Genomic DNA, 16,482 nt, shown 5'->3' with positions numbered 1-16,482 from the left:
ATTTGTTCAAATATCGAGGCAGTACTGTACTTTCAAAACATATTCGACAATATTTATTTCTGCAACGAGAAAGCGTCTGCGTTAATTTCTTTATCGTGGCGCAGGAATTAATTGCAGTCTGCTGCACTTATAAAAAATGTATTCAATTATCGAGGCAGTACTGTACTTTCAAACATATTCGACAATATTTATTTCTGCAACGAGAAAGCGTCTGCGTTAATTTCTTTATCGTGGCGCAGAAATTATCTGAAGGCTGCTCCACTTGTAAATTTATTCAAATACCGAGACAGTACTGTACTTTCAACTTGACGCTCGCTCCGAAAAAAGAAATTTTGTCGTTCAGCCGACTAACGAATTTTCGTCTGCATTGTATTGTTGCAGCGTCGTGTCGCTGTGACGCGGAGGGCACGAATAACGAACGCAGAGCAACGATGACGCCGGAACGATGGAGGAGACGGTCTCGCGTCGCGGCGCAACACACCCTCCGGCTGATCCTGCAGATTCTACTGATACAGAATTTCGCCGTTGCTCAGATAGCCGAGTGCCCGCCCCCGGAGACCATTCCCGGCTGTCCCTGTTACAATTTCCAGGACGGTCTTTTCCTAGAATGCGCTGGCGCCACGGAAGAGACCCTGAGGACCACGCTGCAACGAGTCATAAGCGCGGGCGGTGAGTGCAACCGACGATGTGACCAGGCCGAAGTAAACACTGTGGTCATACTGAACGCACTTTCCCATCTCACGCGGTATATCGTCTACACTTGTTTCAATATGTTCTTCATTCAAATTAATTATACCGAAATCAAACCTGAAACTTCAGTTACGACGTTGAAGGTAAAAATCGTGAATAGCAATCAGTGAACACGTTAACGTTTTGCATTATTCTAAACAGTATTAATTAGGGATTGCAATCCCGCGTCATTAGTCCAGTCAACGAAAAGTCGTAGAGGGAAATGGAAGGAACACAATTTTCAACTTTGGGACTTTGTTTGGACTAGTTAGGAGGTAAACATACTAAAAGTCCCCACTCCTAGGAGGTGAGCGGGGTGCAGGGGGCACGTAGAAGATCCCCTTTTTCGGTTTTCCGCTTATATCTCGGAAACTATGCGTCCTAGCGATAAGACCATTGCATACAAAATTAAAGCTGACAAAATGTGCCACAGGATTGATTGGATTCAGTTTTTCGCTATCTCGCATAGTTTCCGAGATATCCGCGCTCAAAGTTCACTTCACAAATAAGGCAAAAATTTCTTTTTCTCAATTAGTGAACTTTGAGCGCGGATATCTCGGAAACTATGCGAGATAGCGAAAAACTGAATCCAATCAATCCTGTGGCACATTTTGTCAGCTGTAATTTTGTATGGAATGGTCTTATCGCTAGGACGCATAGTTTCCGAGATATAAGCGGAAGACCGAAAAAGGGGTCTTCTACGTGCCCCCTGCACTCCGCTCACCTCCTAGGAGTGGGGACTTTTAGTATGTTTACCTCCTAACTAGTCCAAACAAAGTCCCAAAATTAAAAATTGTGTTCCTTCCATTTCCCTCTACGACTTTTCGTTGACTGGACTAATGACGCGGGATCCCGCATCGCGGGATTGCAATCCCTAGTATTAATGTTATTAAATTCGTCTGTATTCTGTAAACTGTAAAAAGCTCAATTACTGTATTAGAAAACAGGTTCAATTCGACGTGCACAATGCGAAAAGATTACATAGAAAAGAAATGATCTGAATTGAAAGAAATATCTTGATTTTCGGATTACATTTGCGTCGAGTCCAAAGGGTTAACCTCGTACAACGAAGTTTTTCGATGGGATACACGCGGACGGGTCCAATCTTCATTTATTAACCGAACGACCCGGCTCGGAAACCCGACTGCGACTACGCTCCACGATAATACCGGCGAGATTGTTATTATAAACGGGATAACAGCGCTGTTTTGTAGAGACGCGTAAAACGGAGAATTAATTAGCATTTAATGGGGGACTTTAAAGCGCGGCTGGATAAACGTTTCCACCTGCCCGCCCACATTTCGCCTAACGAACGTGTTTTTTCCTGTTATTTTGCAACTTGACGTTCACTGCAGAAGCGTGCCATTTTTCGGTAACCCAAGCGATCCTAATTTTCAATCAACGCCGGTTCGTTCGGTTTTCAATCATCCGAAATCGTACATGGCAGTTAGCATTAACTTTCAATTACTCGGAAAGTGTACCTACAAGTCTCACAAACTTTAATCTCAGTGTTTCATTTTGTATTAAAGTAGTTGTTTTGTCGAATAAAACTTGATTTATGTTGGAGCCGTATAAAGTTCCACGCAACCAATTAAACAGACAGTGGCGTGCGAGTAGCTGAAGGTTAAGAAGCTTCTGTCGAATGCATAATGTTTTATGCCGGTCGTAAAGCAGGCGAGGTGGATCGTCGTACTGCGGATCGACGCAGCGAAATCCAAACTCCGCGTTATCGTAGCCTAATGAAATGAATTGCTACGACCTTTACGATCGTTTTCCAGGAGCGGGCACCATGGTGCAGTCGTTGAACGTTTACGAGATGGACAAGACCGTGGAGATATTGAAAGACAGTAGCTTCCCGCCGGACTCGCAGATCAGACACCTGCAGATCTCGCATTCGTCGTTGCGCGAGATCAACGAGAACGCGTTCCGCAATCTCAACGACAGTTTAGAATCGTTAGCATTGGTGTCCGGGCAGCTTGCTGACGTGCCGCAGAAATCATTAGCGAACTTACCGATGTTGGCCGCTTTGGATCTGGAAGCGAATTTGATACAGGAGCTAACGTCCTACTGCTTCTACGGGCTGAAACTGCTGAAGCTGACCTTGAAAGTCAACCAGATATGGAAGATCTCCGAGTACGCGTTCGCTGGCTTGGAGAACACGTTGAGCGACTTGAACTTGGCTGACAACAAGCTGAACATGTTCCCCATGACACCTCTGCGAAGGCTAGAGAGTCTAACGTCTCTGACGCTAGCCTGGAACGAGATTTCAGAGCTACCAGATGACAGATACAGCCAGCTGAGCTCGTTGATGATACTGGACCTGAGCAGCAACAACTTCGAGAAGCTGCCCGAGGATTGCTTCAGACCCTGTCCAGTTCTACAAACGCTGTTTCTTTATTATAATTCGATCGAGACCATCCATAAGGACGCGTTCGTCTCCCTGAAGAATCTAGAATACATCGATCTCAGCCGGAACAAGATCGTGTTCCTGGACGTGGCAACGTTCCGGATGAACAAAGGTTTAAGCAACATCGAGCTCAGCCACAACCACATCCACAATATCGGCGGCGTGTTCGCCAGGTTGCCGAAGCTCCGAGAACTCTACCTGGCCGAGAACAACATCCTCGAGATCCCGAGCGAAGCGTTCATCGGCAGCGGGAACCTGGCTGTCGTCTACCTGCAGCAGAACGCTATCAGAAGAATCGATGGGAAGGGTCTGGCTACCCTGACGCAGCTGGCGCAGTTGCATCTCAGCAACAATTACATCGAGAAGGTACCCAAAGAGTTTCTGGAACACTGTATGAACCTTTCCTCGCTGTCTCTGGACGGCAACAAGATCCGCCAGCTGGAACCCGGCACATTCTCCAAGCTGCAACAGCTGAGGGAGCTCAGGTTGCAGGACAACCGCATCAGCGAGGTGAAACGCGGAGTGTTCTCGCCGCTGCCGTCCTTGTTGGAGCTGCACCTGCAGAACAACGCGATCACGAACATGGAGACCGGCGCTCTGAAGACCCTGAACAGCCTCCAACACGTTAACCTCCAAGGCAACCAGCTGACTATGCTGGGGGACGTCTTTCAGCTATCCACCTCCGAGTCCTCTTCCGGAGGAAGCTCTCTAGTGTCCATCCAGCTAGACAGCAACGGCTTAGCGGTGTTGCATAACGACTCCTTGAGAGGTCAGGCTTCTGTCAGGATCATGTGGCTAGGGCACAACAGACTGACCTACCTCCAAGCACCGTTATTCAGAGACCTGCTGCTGGTAGAACGACTGTACTTGACCAACAACACCATCTCCAAGATAGAGGACGGCGCTTTCCAGCCGATGCAGGCGCTCAAGTTCCTCGAGCTCAGCATGAACAAACTCAGCCACATCACCGCTAGAACCTTCTCCGAGCTTCACGAGCTGGAGGAGCTCTACCTCCAAGACAACGGGCTGAAGAGGCTAGACCCTTATGCTCTAACCGCTCTCAGAAAGCTGAGAGTCCTCGATCTGGCTAACAATCACCTCACAATCCTGCAGAACTCGATCTTCCAGGAGGGCCTGCCCATCAGGATCCTCAACCTGAAGAACTGTTCTATCAGGAGCATAGAAAGCGGCGCTTTCCGAGGCCTCAGCAACTTAACCGACCTCAATCTCGATGACAATCTTCTCACAGCTTCCGCGTTGCGCGCTTTGTCTATTCCCGGACTTCGCAAGCTGGCAGCGTCCGGCAACAACTTCAGCGAGATCACGGAGAACAGTCTGGAGGGGCTGCGATCGTTACAAGAGCTTCTGCTGGACGATGTTCAGATCAGCTACCTGCCCAAGAACATCTTCCAGCTGAACTTGAACCTGGTAAAGCTGAATCTAACCAGGAATTGGCTGAGAACCCTTTCACCGGAGATATTTGAAAGGTTGAAATCGTTGAGGGAGATCAGGTTAGACCACAACAGGTTCCAGAATATCTCCTACTCAGCGTTGTCCGAGGCACTTAATCTAGAGATCCTCACGCTGTCCAATAACGAGATCGTGAACGTGGACGTAGCCAGTTTCGCTAGCTTGATGTACCTGAAGGAGCTGGACCTGAGCCACAATCGCATCGAGAAGATGTCCGGCTTCGCCATGGCTAATCTTTCCCGTTTGGTGTCCGTGGATCTGAGCCACAACAACCTCAACGTCCTTCCGGCGAACTTCTTCGTCCATTCGTCCATGCTGCGCCGAGTGGACCTGTCCGAGAACAAGTTCAGACAGATCCCGGCTGACGGGTTGTCAGGCAAGAATCTTCCTAGTTTGACCTGGCTGTACCTGACCAAGAACCCGCTGAACAGGATCCGAGATCCTCCTTCGGTTGACACGTACCCTATCCTGCAGGAGGTTCACATTTCCGGGACGAATCTCAGCATCGTCACCTCCCAGGACTTCGAGGCTTTCCCAGCTCTGTTGCACTTGTACCTGGACCAAAACAAAATCGTCAGGGTCTCGCCAGGTGCCTTCAGGGACCTACCCAAACTGCTAACTCTTCATCTAGGGATGAACATTCTGGAGAACAGCTTGCCGAAGGAGAGGCTCCAAGGCATGATTCATCTCAGGATCCTAAATCTAACGCATAACCGGTTGAAGGAACTCGAAGAATTCCCTGAAGATCTCAAGAGCCTGCAGATTCTCGATCTTTCGTACAATCAGATAGGCATCGTGGACAAGGTCACGTTCAAGAACCTGGTCAGCTTGGTGGAGCTCCATCTCTACGGGAATTTCATCAAGTCCATCTTCAGCGACGCCTTCAAGTCCCTGAAGAAACTACGCGTACTGGACCTCAGCAGGAACTATCTGGAGAACCTGCCGCTGAACGTTTTTCGACCCCTGGAGACTCAGATACGGAGCCTGCGCGCTGAAGGTAGGAATTTGGGGATGATATTTGGGGAGAGTTTCGAAAGTTTGGAGGTACTATTCCAGTGCACCCAATTTATAGATTCTAACATTTCAGCAAAATAATGTATGAATTATTTCGGTATTTACTTGATTCGGTGACACTTGCATTCCAATTTTCCCCGCTCGAATAGCGTAATTAACAGAACGTGAATGGTCATGGCGACACTAATTGTGTGCGAAGTAATTCACTGAAATTGGAATCCAGAACGAACGCTTCCTTTGATAATTCGCATGGAACGTTCGCATGATATTAATAACAAAAGAATTAAGAGTATTTCACACATTGTAACCGAAGTTCCGTCCTTCGCTGAACTTAAACGCAGGCTGATAATACCGAATCTGTCTCGTCGAGTAAAATAAATTTCCGCAGTGCACACAATCATTATGCCAGCAGTTCCAGCAGGGAATGTTTGATTAAAAACTGCCGGAACGGTGGGAAATCCGAAATCCAGCTGCCAGAGCGTTTAGCACGAACGTGCTGCACGATGTTCGCACATTGTGCCGCTGTCACGAGAGTCTGTTTCACCGGAAAATTCGTCGAAACATTGGGCGGACGGGCTCCTGCATGGTTTCCATTAAATTTGAAAATCTTTTAGGGCCGATTAGGAGCAGCAGCAGCTGCTGTACAGGAGTTACATTTCCGTTCGGGGGTTGGCTAGTTTGTAGACTTGAGAGCGGAGAGTAGAGAGGGATATACAGAGAGAGAGGATGAGACGGAATGGCGGAGCGTGTTTGATTGTCCCGATGTTGAGTATCGATTCGGGACGATTGTACGTGACCAGCGATATGATTGGATTTCCAGCAGTAGTAACTCCATTTGGATCGATAGCTCCGATACGTATACTGTTATTCTCTCTAGCTCGCGTGCCCCTTGAATAAAAGCCCCGCAATGAAACATTGATACTGCATCAATCAAACCGTCCTAGCCCCCCTTTTCGCTGCATTTTGCACCGCTTCGAACTGATATTCCTGATCCCTCGACCAATTTATTAGCCGACGCTGCGAGTCTTAGTCGCGGTAACTGCCTCTGCAAGGTGCTGTTGTCGAACACTAACGTGATCCACCACGAATAATGGAGGCACTTGTTCTCGATTCCAATTTCACGATCACTAAATTAGTTGGTTCAATAAGATCCAGCAGAATAGAATTGCTAGTTTTCAGGGGTCTTTAAGATTTAGGGGACTTAAGAGGGTAGACTTGTTTACAGGATTGCAAGGGTGCGGGTTGGGCCTTCTGATTTCTCGATAATGCAAAGATGGGGTTTGTCAGAAATCAAGAATGCTAGATCTAAGATCACTCCAGATTGCAGTCGCCCGCAAAAATCCTACTTTTACGTTTACGAGGCGAAACTAGCCATTCAAGGGGGGTATCCTCGTGTTTCCAGGATTGCAAGGATTCCGGGATTGTAATTGCCATTATTCTATTTTCATAAAGCTGCGACAGCTGCCGCATAATGCAAATTACTCCTTATAAACCTAAAAATAGGACTTTTGAGGGCATCGCGGCCTAGATTGATCTTTTATCTAGCGCCTTTGTATTATCGAGAAATGAGAAGTGTAGCCCCTTAACGTTCCCTGTTTGCAGAGAATCCGTTGCACTGTGACTGCGAGTCGCAAGAACTCTGGGAATGGTTGAGAGACCATCAGAAGCTAGTTAGCGGAGTGGGTGGTGGCCGTGGTCGCCGAAGAAACGGCGTCGGGGTCGAGAATGTCGAGAGTGGCCTGCTGAGATGCGAACAACCGCAGGAGCTTAAAGGTCAGGTTTTCGTCGATCTGGATCCACACGCTTTCTGCTCGACCCCGTTGGTGCTGAAGATCGCGATCCAAGATATCCAGCCGTTCTCCGTCCTGGTTTCCTGGCAGAGCAGAAACCACTCCGGTCTACACGGCTACCAAGTGGCCTATCACTCTTTGGGCACTGTCGACCAGGTGGGTAGCCCCTAATGAAAGTATGAACCGTCGCTCGACCTTAGATCATCGTTAGTTCGTTACTCATGACCACCGGTTCTTCACCTAAAGTACATTAGAATGATTAACACCCTAACGACGCTGGCCCCCATTTGTTATTCTCAGAAAATCCTGGTAAATTTCCAATGTACATCTTCGCGTCCTTGTCTAAACAATTTAGAAAATGCTGCACGAATAATGGCAACGTTTAAGGTGCCTCGCCAGGCGATTTACAGTATAAAATCGACAGAGGAACACAGAAAACACATTATTGTCTACAAGCAATGGTTATCCGAGGCGATATCAAACATGCATACCGGCATTATTTGTATAAAAACAACCACAGGGAGGTGCTCGTTAAAGACGAAACAGCCGAGAAACGCTCGGAATACGGAAAATAAATTTCCATAAACAAAACGTGTACGTTGTGGAACGTACTCCCCGTCGGCAACGACAACGGTGTTTACCAAATAATGATCGTTTACATTCGCGAACGAAACGAACACGTGAAAAATATTCCGGAACCCTTTAGTGTCGTCGTTTGTCGACCTTTTCATTGACTGGGACGATCGATTGGTTCGCAGGTTCGATGGACGAGGTTGGACCCGAAGGCTCGTTCGGTGAAGCTGACGAAGTTGGCGTCGGACACGCAGTACCTGATTTGCGTGCTGGGTCTGGGTAGTTGGAGCACGCCAATCCCGGAGGATATTGGTTCCTGGCAATCGAACGAGTCCCACGACGACGTGATCGAGGGTTCGCCCCTGCCCCGAATGGCTAACTCTAGGACTGGCCTGTGTACAGAGGTCACAACCCTGTACGCTCCAGACTCTATCGTAGGGGATGGTACACTGAGCGACAGAGGAGGGTTGACGACGATCCTGACGAGGCGGTTGGGCCTGATAGTTGGTAGCTGCATGGGCTTCGTGGTGTTCGTGGTGCTGATCTCCGTGCTGGGCTACATGAAGATGAAGAAACAGCGATCGACGGAGAAACGGGACCAGCCGCTGTCCTCGAATCCACAAGCGTACATGTCCTACAGGCATTTCTCGCTGCAGAGCGGCGACAGGGCGGACAACGCCTGTCCGAGCTTCATCAGCAACATCGGCACCACGCCCCTGAACTCGTAGCACAGGCCGAAGGAGTTCCGCAAAGAGACTGATCGCTGCGGCATCGAGATGAACAGCGTCCCCAATTGCGAGGGGATCTTCGGCTAACCGACGGGAGAATCGTCCCACCTGGCCACGTGACGCGTGTTGCTCTCGATTTAAAAAAAAAGGACTGTCTTTTCCGTTTGTTGAAGTAGCTAGGACGATACGAGGCTGGCCGTCTCCGAGCGTTCAATTAAGACAAGTGCCAAAAATCACGAGAGACCTGGCAACGGTGTGCGATTAAGATGTGGCAACCTCGACGTACATGTCGCCACCGTCGCGCGCTAGTTTCTGCTAGGGAAATGTACTGGAGCGTGGTATTGCTCATTGACAGTAGGGACGAGCGACATTCGACGAATTATCGCCTGATCGTAGACTTTTACTAAGGACCCTCCGACCAGCCACGAGAAAACCGAACAACGACGCAAGCGCGACCCCGATTTTTGGAACATTCGAATCTCTCCTACGAAGACTGATTTTTTAACGACCGTTCTCTCTCGTCCCCCTACACTTTTACACCTCCGTCTCCTCAGACCTATCTGCCCGTCACACTCTTCTTCCAGTTCATCGTTTCGACGTTCGTATTCTATGTAACGCGGGGGAGGACAGATTTTTGTAAATATGATGGCGCGTAACTGCCGCGAATAACTGCCGCGACTTAATCACGTCATACGTCATCGACACTTGAATAAACAGCCGGATAAGAAAAGACGACCGGTGTACTTACCTGTCCCCTTCCTCTCACGAGGCTGCGCAAGCAATATTACAATTTACTCGTAATCGGTAGACCGAGAGAGGGAACGAGAAGAAGGGGGAAGTCGAAAGAATCGATAAAACGTTTAAAAAAACTAAGGTCTTCTAGAAGACCACAGGTTTTCTTCGATCCTCTAGCCAACCAATCTGTAAGCGATATGCTGAGACCCGGATGCTGAGAACTGATGGTCATCGATCGTCGTCTTGCGATCGGATGGCTGTTTTTCTTTTTTCGAAAACGACGATCGTACCGCGGATCTTCTCGAACATGCGACTGATGGTTAACGCGCGTGAACTCCTGCCAAGTAAACGTGAACAGAGGATATCGGTTTCGAGTTGCCAAAATGTTATACGGTGACGTTGCGGAAGATGGATTTATTGTATATAGATAGAGGATATGTATACACATAGCATTCTTTATTATAGCCTAGGTTTTCGGTTAATAAAAATACACCAAAGCTACCTGAACGCCAGTTCCTTTCGTACCCTGCAAAATTATGTGTTTGGCAGCTGAGGCTGCTTCAAAATTGGTGGTCCAGCTTCTGGGAATAAATCTTTACAGCACCTGGAGGACTTAAAATTGGAGATTTCGATCACAAAACTTGAAACAGTTCATTGAGCAAATAAAATCGTAGAGGCTCTTTCAAAGTTGGTGGTCCAGGTTCTGGGAATAAATCTTTGTACCGATTCGATGACTGGAAATTCGAGATTTCGACCACAAAACTTGAAACAGTTTATTGAGCAAATAAAATTGTAGAGGCTCTTTCAGAGTTGGTGGTCCAGCTTCTGGGAATAAATCTTTGTAACGACTCGATGACTGGAAATTCGAGATTTCGACCACAAAACTTGAAACAGTTTATTGAGCAAATAAAATTGTAGAGGCTCTTTCAGAGTTGGTGGTCCAGCTTCTGGGAATAAATCTTTGTAACGACTCGATGACTGGAAATTCGAGATTTCGACCACAAAACTTGAAACAGTTCATTAAGCAAATAAAATCGTAGAGGCTCTTTCAAAGTTGGTGGTCCAGCTTCTGGGAATAAATCTTTGTAACGATTCGATGACTGGAAATTCGAGATTTCGATCACAAAACTTGAAACAGTTCATTAAGCAAATAAAATCGTAGAGGCTCTTTCAAAGTTGGTGGTCCAGCTTCTGGGAATAAATCTTTGTGACGATTCGATGACTGGAAATTCGAGATTCCGACCACAAAACTTGAAACAGTTCATTGAGCAAATGAAATTGTAGAGGATGATTCAAAATCGGTGGACCCAGCTTAACAAATAAAGTATTCACAGACCTAAACGCTTGTTAATATCAATATAATGAGTGGGGACCACCAGATTCGAAGTAGCCTGTACATTCTGGAATTTCCAGCGCCACGGCGGAACGAAGAAAGACGAGGACGAATCAGGTGAGTCTTAATGGGAAAGTTGGATCGATTTTCTAGATAGAGGCGAGTCGGTGAGTGTATTCCGTGGTCCGTTAGATATATCTGAACGCGTATCATTGACGATCCATTACGTCAGATCTGGTACGATTAATTAATTAATTGTAATGGCGACTCGGTCCAAGCTGCTTAGTGCGAGCTTGCGGCTCGCTTAGGTTCCGTAATTAACTCCGGGTCGCGTGGGGTATATCCCAGAGCGTCAATCAGTTCTGATCTGGCACGTCGAAACCAAAACAACCCGCTTCGGGGATATATCGAATTGCTCTCTCCAATAATGCTCGCCTGAATGCGTACTCGGGCCTCCGCAACGATTCTATACGAAACAATGCAAATCCGTCGCAGCATTGTGAAACGCTCGCGTCCTATTATTAAAATTGCACCCTGAAAGAACCGACATGTTTACGGTCGCCATTAAACTGGGGAAAAGAAAAAAATACGCAGGAAAGTGCCTCAAAATACTCCAGCAGCTCCTAATGCAATTTTTCAAATTTTTTGAGGCATTAAAAAAGTCCCTAGTTTAGTCAAAAAGTGTCACTGCAAATTGCATTCTCTAATGACTACCAACAAAATTCAATAGACTGTATAATTATATCCCATCACTGGCACTCGTTAGATTCTCATCAATATGGCGGAACAATGTATGTAATACAATTTCTCGCTGTACTCTCTGTGCGCAGCAACAATTTCAGAGAAATAAACAGAGGAATGCCTCAAAATCCTTCAGCAGATCCTGTTAAAATTTTTCGAATTTTTTTAAACATTAAAAAAGTCTGTGGTTTAATCACGAAGAAAATTGAATCGCGCAAGATTAATTCAACACAAACACAATTTTCCTGTTTACTTTCTGTGTCGTTGCAAATTGCATTCTCTAATGACTACCAACGAAATTCAATAGACTGTATAATTACGTCCCATCACCGATTCAAATCAGATTCTCATCAATATGCCGGAACAATGTAATACAGTTTCCGAAAAACAAACAGAAAAATGCCTCAAAATCCTCCAGCAGATCCTGTTACGATTCTCCAAATATTTTTAAACATTACAAAAAGCGCCTAGTTCAGTCAAGAAGAAAATTAGATCGCGCAAGAGTAACTCGACACAAACACAATTTTCACTGGATTTGATTACAACACGATTTTGTCCTATTTACTTTCTGTGTCACTGCAAATTGCATTCCCCAAGGACTACCAACAAAATTCAATAGACTGTATAATCACATCCCATCACTGACATTAGTCAGATTCTCATCAATATGGCGGAACAATGTATGTAATACGGTTTCTCTCGCTGTTCTCTATGCAGCAACAGTTCCGGAAAACAATTTCCTCTCGAATTGAGCACGAGCGAATAGCAAAAAAAGAATGTTTCTAACAGCTTTGAAAAGCAATGAAACCAGTCATGAATCGTCCGTGATAGAATTACCATCAATTACTGAGAGCGTATTCTTTCTCGTTAGCGCTGGTCCGAGCATAGCTGCAAAATTTTTCCGGAGTTCCCATTGTCCGTCGGCAACAATCCGTTCGGATCGAAAGTTTTTGATTGGATTTCTCGGAAGGGGTGGCCGAGGCATTGTCGAAATGAATTATCCACAAGCCATTTCAAAGGAGTCACGGCAATGCCAGTGAATATACATATCAAATTAGCATGAATACGGGAATGGCAAAAACGTGGGCAGAAAATTCGTGTCTCTGTGAATTTATATGATATTTGTGCGGTGGACCAAATACACGAAAATATTGTCAAATGTTTAACTCGGTAAAATCATTGAAAAACTTGAAAAAATATTCATTGACAGATTGTTTGAAGACACTATTGACCGTCTACTGTTTGCTTAACAAATGCAACCAGATGTGACATCGTCGATGCACCGACTGATTGTTTGAGGACGCTATCGGTTATCCGCTATTTGTTTAACAAATGCGATTAAATACGTCGTGGAGGTGCGTCGGGAGTCTCTGATTGGTGGAAAAGCCGGCGAGAATAGATCTAATTATAACTTATTTCCGGAAATGTTAGGATTACCTGTTCCATGGAAACAGAGCGTCGACTACAGTGTCGGTTGGAAGCCCATGAGGAAAGATCCTGGCAAAACCCGTACATTAATAGCGCCCGGGGCGAGCTCCGCTCGCAATTACCCGCCGTAATTAACTCCGGGAGTTCGGCCAGCTGCCATACATCGGCCGCCACCTACGACTATCGCCGATTGAAATAACATCTGGCGGACGTATCGTTCTCCGCGAAACGGAGGCGCGCTGAAAATCACGAGAAATTTTCGCCATCATCGAACCACACCGTAACGGCCGACCTCAAATTAAAAGCGCAGGTAGGTGCACGATGACATGTTCATAATTAAAGCGAATTCAAACGGCGCGCTTGAATAGGCCCCCGTGGTTCCATTCAAAACCATTCTTGCCGAGGCATTATTTCGGGGATGAATTGTTTACTGTAAATTGCAGGCAGCTTAACGGTGTCAGCTTTTCAGATATACATATGTTGTTTTTTTTGCTGTGGTAGGAAATGATGATGCTCCGCTTTTAAAGATTTGTGTGTTAGTTGTTTTCAGAGGAAGTCACTTTGTAGATGTATCGCTGCAACCGAGCGCTGTGGTTATTTATGGAAATTTCGAGCTGCACGGAAATGATGTAGAAATGAAATAAAACAGAACCCCTTCACAGTGGTTTCAGACCCACCGAGGCAACGTTAAATTCTGTTTTGCGGTAGAAGTGCTCGTTTATTACTTCTTGGAAAGTTTTAAAAGTGCGTGGCAGTATGTTCGGAGCTTTGTAATTACTTTTGTTCAACGTTCTGCTACTGTCCGATCAATGGGGCACGTCGACAATAATTATTAGTTGTGGATAGTACGAAAATAATTCGAAACTTCGGTGGGGATGCATACGATCGAAATATAAATCGGACGCAGTATATTATGATGAGAAAATACATGAACGTAAAATACACAGCAGATTCACTGGAAAAATTTTATGGAACGCTACATTTGCAATGGAAAAATTGTTTTCAGCATCAGTAAAAATGCGTGTGTACAAAGTTCATGATAAATTCTGATGAACTAGCGGATAAATACTGGGATGCAATAAAACATGAAATATTTCTAAACATAAAATCCGGTTGTAAGCGACACACAATTTCGAGCAATTATTTCCCGAGACAGCGGAATCCTTTTGTTCCATCCGCAGCTCGAGCAGCCGGGTATCTCCTAGGTAAGAAGCGTGTTCGAGAAATAATGATAAGACGAACAAAAAGAGAGACACTAATTTCTGTCAGACGTTCCTCCGCCAGCAGCAAATCCTTTCCAGCCGCGGTGTAATGCAGTTTACCCCCGCGGGGATCCCATTTATTTGAACACACGTAGAGACCGTTCATGGCTGTGCTTACTACTTGGACCCAGGGGGTAGCTTCTTATTAATAGCTGTACTTAAAATCCGCAGGTCCCTTGTAGCACCTTGTACCTTGCCGGGGTTAACAATAGGATGGAGTAGTATAATGAGAGGGCCAGGGGGTCTCGATGCTGTTCGGTCGGGAAGGACTGGCGAAACTCTTGCTGGATAATTTACAACTCGTCCTGTACATGGCGTTCTCGCCTGGACACCCAGTGTGACTTCAACTGGATCTTTCCCATTTACAATACTCAAGCTAATTATCTTGGCAATACAAGATGAACGTTTTAAATCGCTTGTTTATGCGACAAGTTCCCTTCCGACTCGACACACTGACTCTGCTATAGGGCGTTCGAAAATTCTCAACTCTGTCCCAAATGTTGTTTGAAATATCGATCGCAAGATAATGAAATGTATAATATTCAAATGTTCTCGGCGCAACGGTTCGATCCTTTCCTATTAACTGATCGAACCGTTGCGCCGAGAACATTTGAATATTATACATTTCTGTCCCAAATATTTCCAATTTTCTACATTTCTAAATTGAGCTGGGAATTGTAGAGGACCTTTCAAAGCTGGCGGACACGAATAGAAAATTTGCAAAGAGGGGTGACAGGGCCTTGCGGGGTGGTAGGTGCGGAGGGCTCGTCGGTCGCGGGGCGTTAATAAACGATAGAACGATTTACTTGCGGCCGTTGGCCATTTCTCGGTTGAAACGACGCGTTATAAATAATGGTCGCGGCCATTGAGCCCTCTCGGTGGTTCCGGAGGCTCGGGCAGCCGCCCCCGCACGGCCCATTGTTAACCTTTCGCTCCGTGGACCGGGCCGGCCGCGGTGCAGTTTCCAAGTGCACCTATTAATAAGGAGCGCAGCACGCCGTTAGACCGTGCAGCGTAACTGCACTCCTAGCAAGATACCCGACCACACCGGTGTGCAACGGGCTCCCGGTGCAGAGAAAAGGCGCAGTCGCCGTGTGCAGTCTATAAAGCTGCATTCTCTCCCTCCCTCTCTATCTCCTCTCTATCTCTCTTGTGAAGCAGGAACTTGCTACAGAAGCAATTGTATTAGACTCCGTATCCACGTCTCGCCGCACGGGACGACCTACAATATCATCTTTCTCTTTCTCCACTGCTATCTTTTCACGAGTCCTCTCCTTTTTCTCATCTTCCCACGGCTCCTGCCTCGCTTTCGACCATCTACTCCGAGCTACCACTGTTTCCTCAATTTTCTTGCTGAAAAGCAAGCAACGTGTGTACGTGTAAATAGCCGGCGCACACGTCCGATAATTGGAGACCTTCTATTGGCTTCCACGGAATGCCCACGACGATTTGTAAGTAAAGGATGCTGCACGGTTTTATCGCCGTTCTCGCGTCGATGGAGGCTCTTCTTGTTATATAGTGGGGATTTTTACTCGGTCGTGCGACGTCCGATGGTTTTCCAAGATTATTCCGAGCGATATGGTGAGTTACTAATAGGTAGACAGTGGATTGTTATTTAATAACACAGGTACAAAGTCCATTTTCGAGCTGTAAAGTACCACTTTAACCTACAGCACAATTGCCTTTGATCTTACCTCGCTGCTTTAGACTCTTGATTAAACCCACAGACAAAAGAACGAAAACAGAACGACGCAAGCATACATTTCTGTCTCGAATTGAACATTGCACAGTTGTTAGCCTGCGACAAAAGAAGCCTCTAACCAAATGAAAAAATGAATCGTTTGAAACGGAAAACGTGAGATCGCACAATACCCAGGAAAAATCAAGATTTTTTCACAAGTCGACAAAAACACACGAGTTCATTAACTTGATTGTTTTCCCGCCACGCCAATTAGTTTGATTCTTTGGGTGGCAGGAACAATACGGCAAAACAATTCCAAAAGAACGGCACAGTTGAGAATGGAACGTGACCGAGGCCCGTGAAAATGCACTCGGCGCGCATAATTTTCATAAAGCCCGGTGAGCACGCGAGCTATACTTCCGGGCCCGTCGGCCAATAGCAGATAATTAATATTTATTCACTATCTGCTCGGGAATAAACACAGTGAGATCCGGGAGCTCTCGATCGGTGAAATCAAACACGCGCGTTTCGAATCGCTATTTAGGTATTGTCCGGCCTGCTGTTTTTCCAGCGTGCTCCCGCCGCGCTACA

General features: G+C 46.3%; 1 protein-coding gene across 7 annotated transcripts in view; it reads left to right on the top strand.

The window, feature by feature from the left end:
- The window catches only part of LOC143215946 (uncharacterized), a 131,759-nt gene extending 117,045 nt beyond the window's left edge, over positions 1 to 14,714 (top strand). For 6 of the 7 annotated variants that reach the window (XM_076438588.1, XM_076438587.1, XM_076438586.1 and 3 more), the window contains 4 exons: positions 382 to 669; positions 2,508 to 5,603; positions 7,223 to 7,566; positions 8,169 to 14,714. In XM_076438588.1, the coding sequence (XP_076294703.1) occupies positions 432 to 669; positions 2,508 to 5,603; positions 7,223 to 7,566; positions 8,169 to 8,711 (4,221 nt within the window). In that variant the 5' untranslated portion in view covers positions 382 to 431 and the 3' untranslated portion in view covers positions 8,712 to 14,714. The remainder of the gene's footprint in view (positions 1 to 381; positions 670 to 2,507; positions 5,604 to 7,222; positions 7,567 to 8,168) is intronic. The other variant, XM_076438585.1, reaches the window with a different exon arrangement.
- The last annotated feature ends 1,768 nt before the right edge of the window (positions 14,715 to 16,482 follow it).

Source organism: Lasioglossum baleicum, chromosome 14 (genome assembly GCF_051020765.1).
Source record: "Lasioglossum baleicum chromosome 14, iyLasBale1, whole genome shotgun sequence".
In the NCBI taxonomy this organism is placed as follows: domain Eukaryota; kingdom Metazoa; phylum Arthropoda; class Insecta; order Hymenoptera; family Halictidae; genus Lasioglossum; species Lasioglossum baleicum.
Note: the sequence above shows the minus strand (reverse complement) of the source record. Positions and strands in the feature narration are given on the sequence as shown.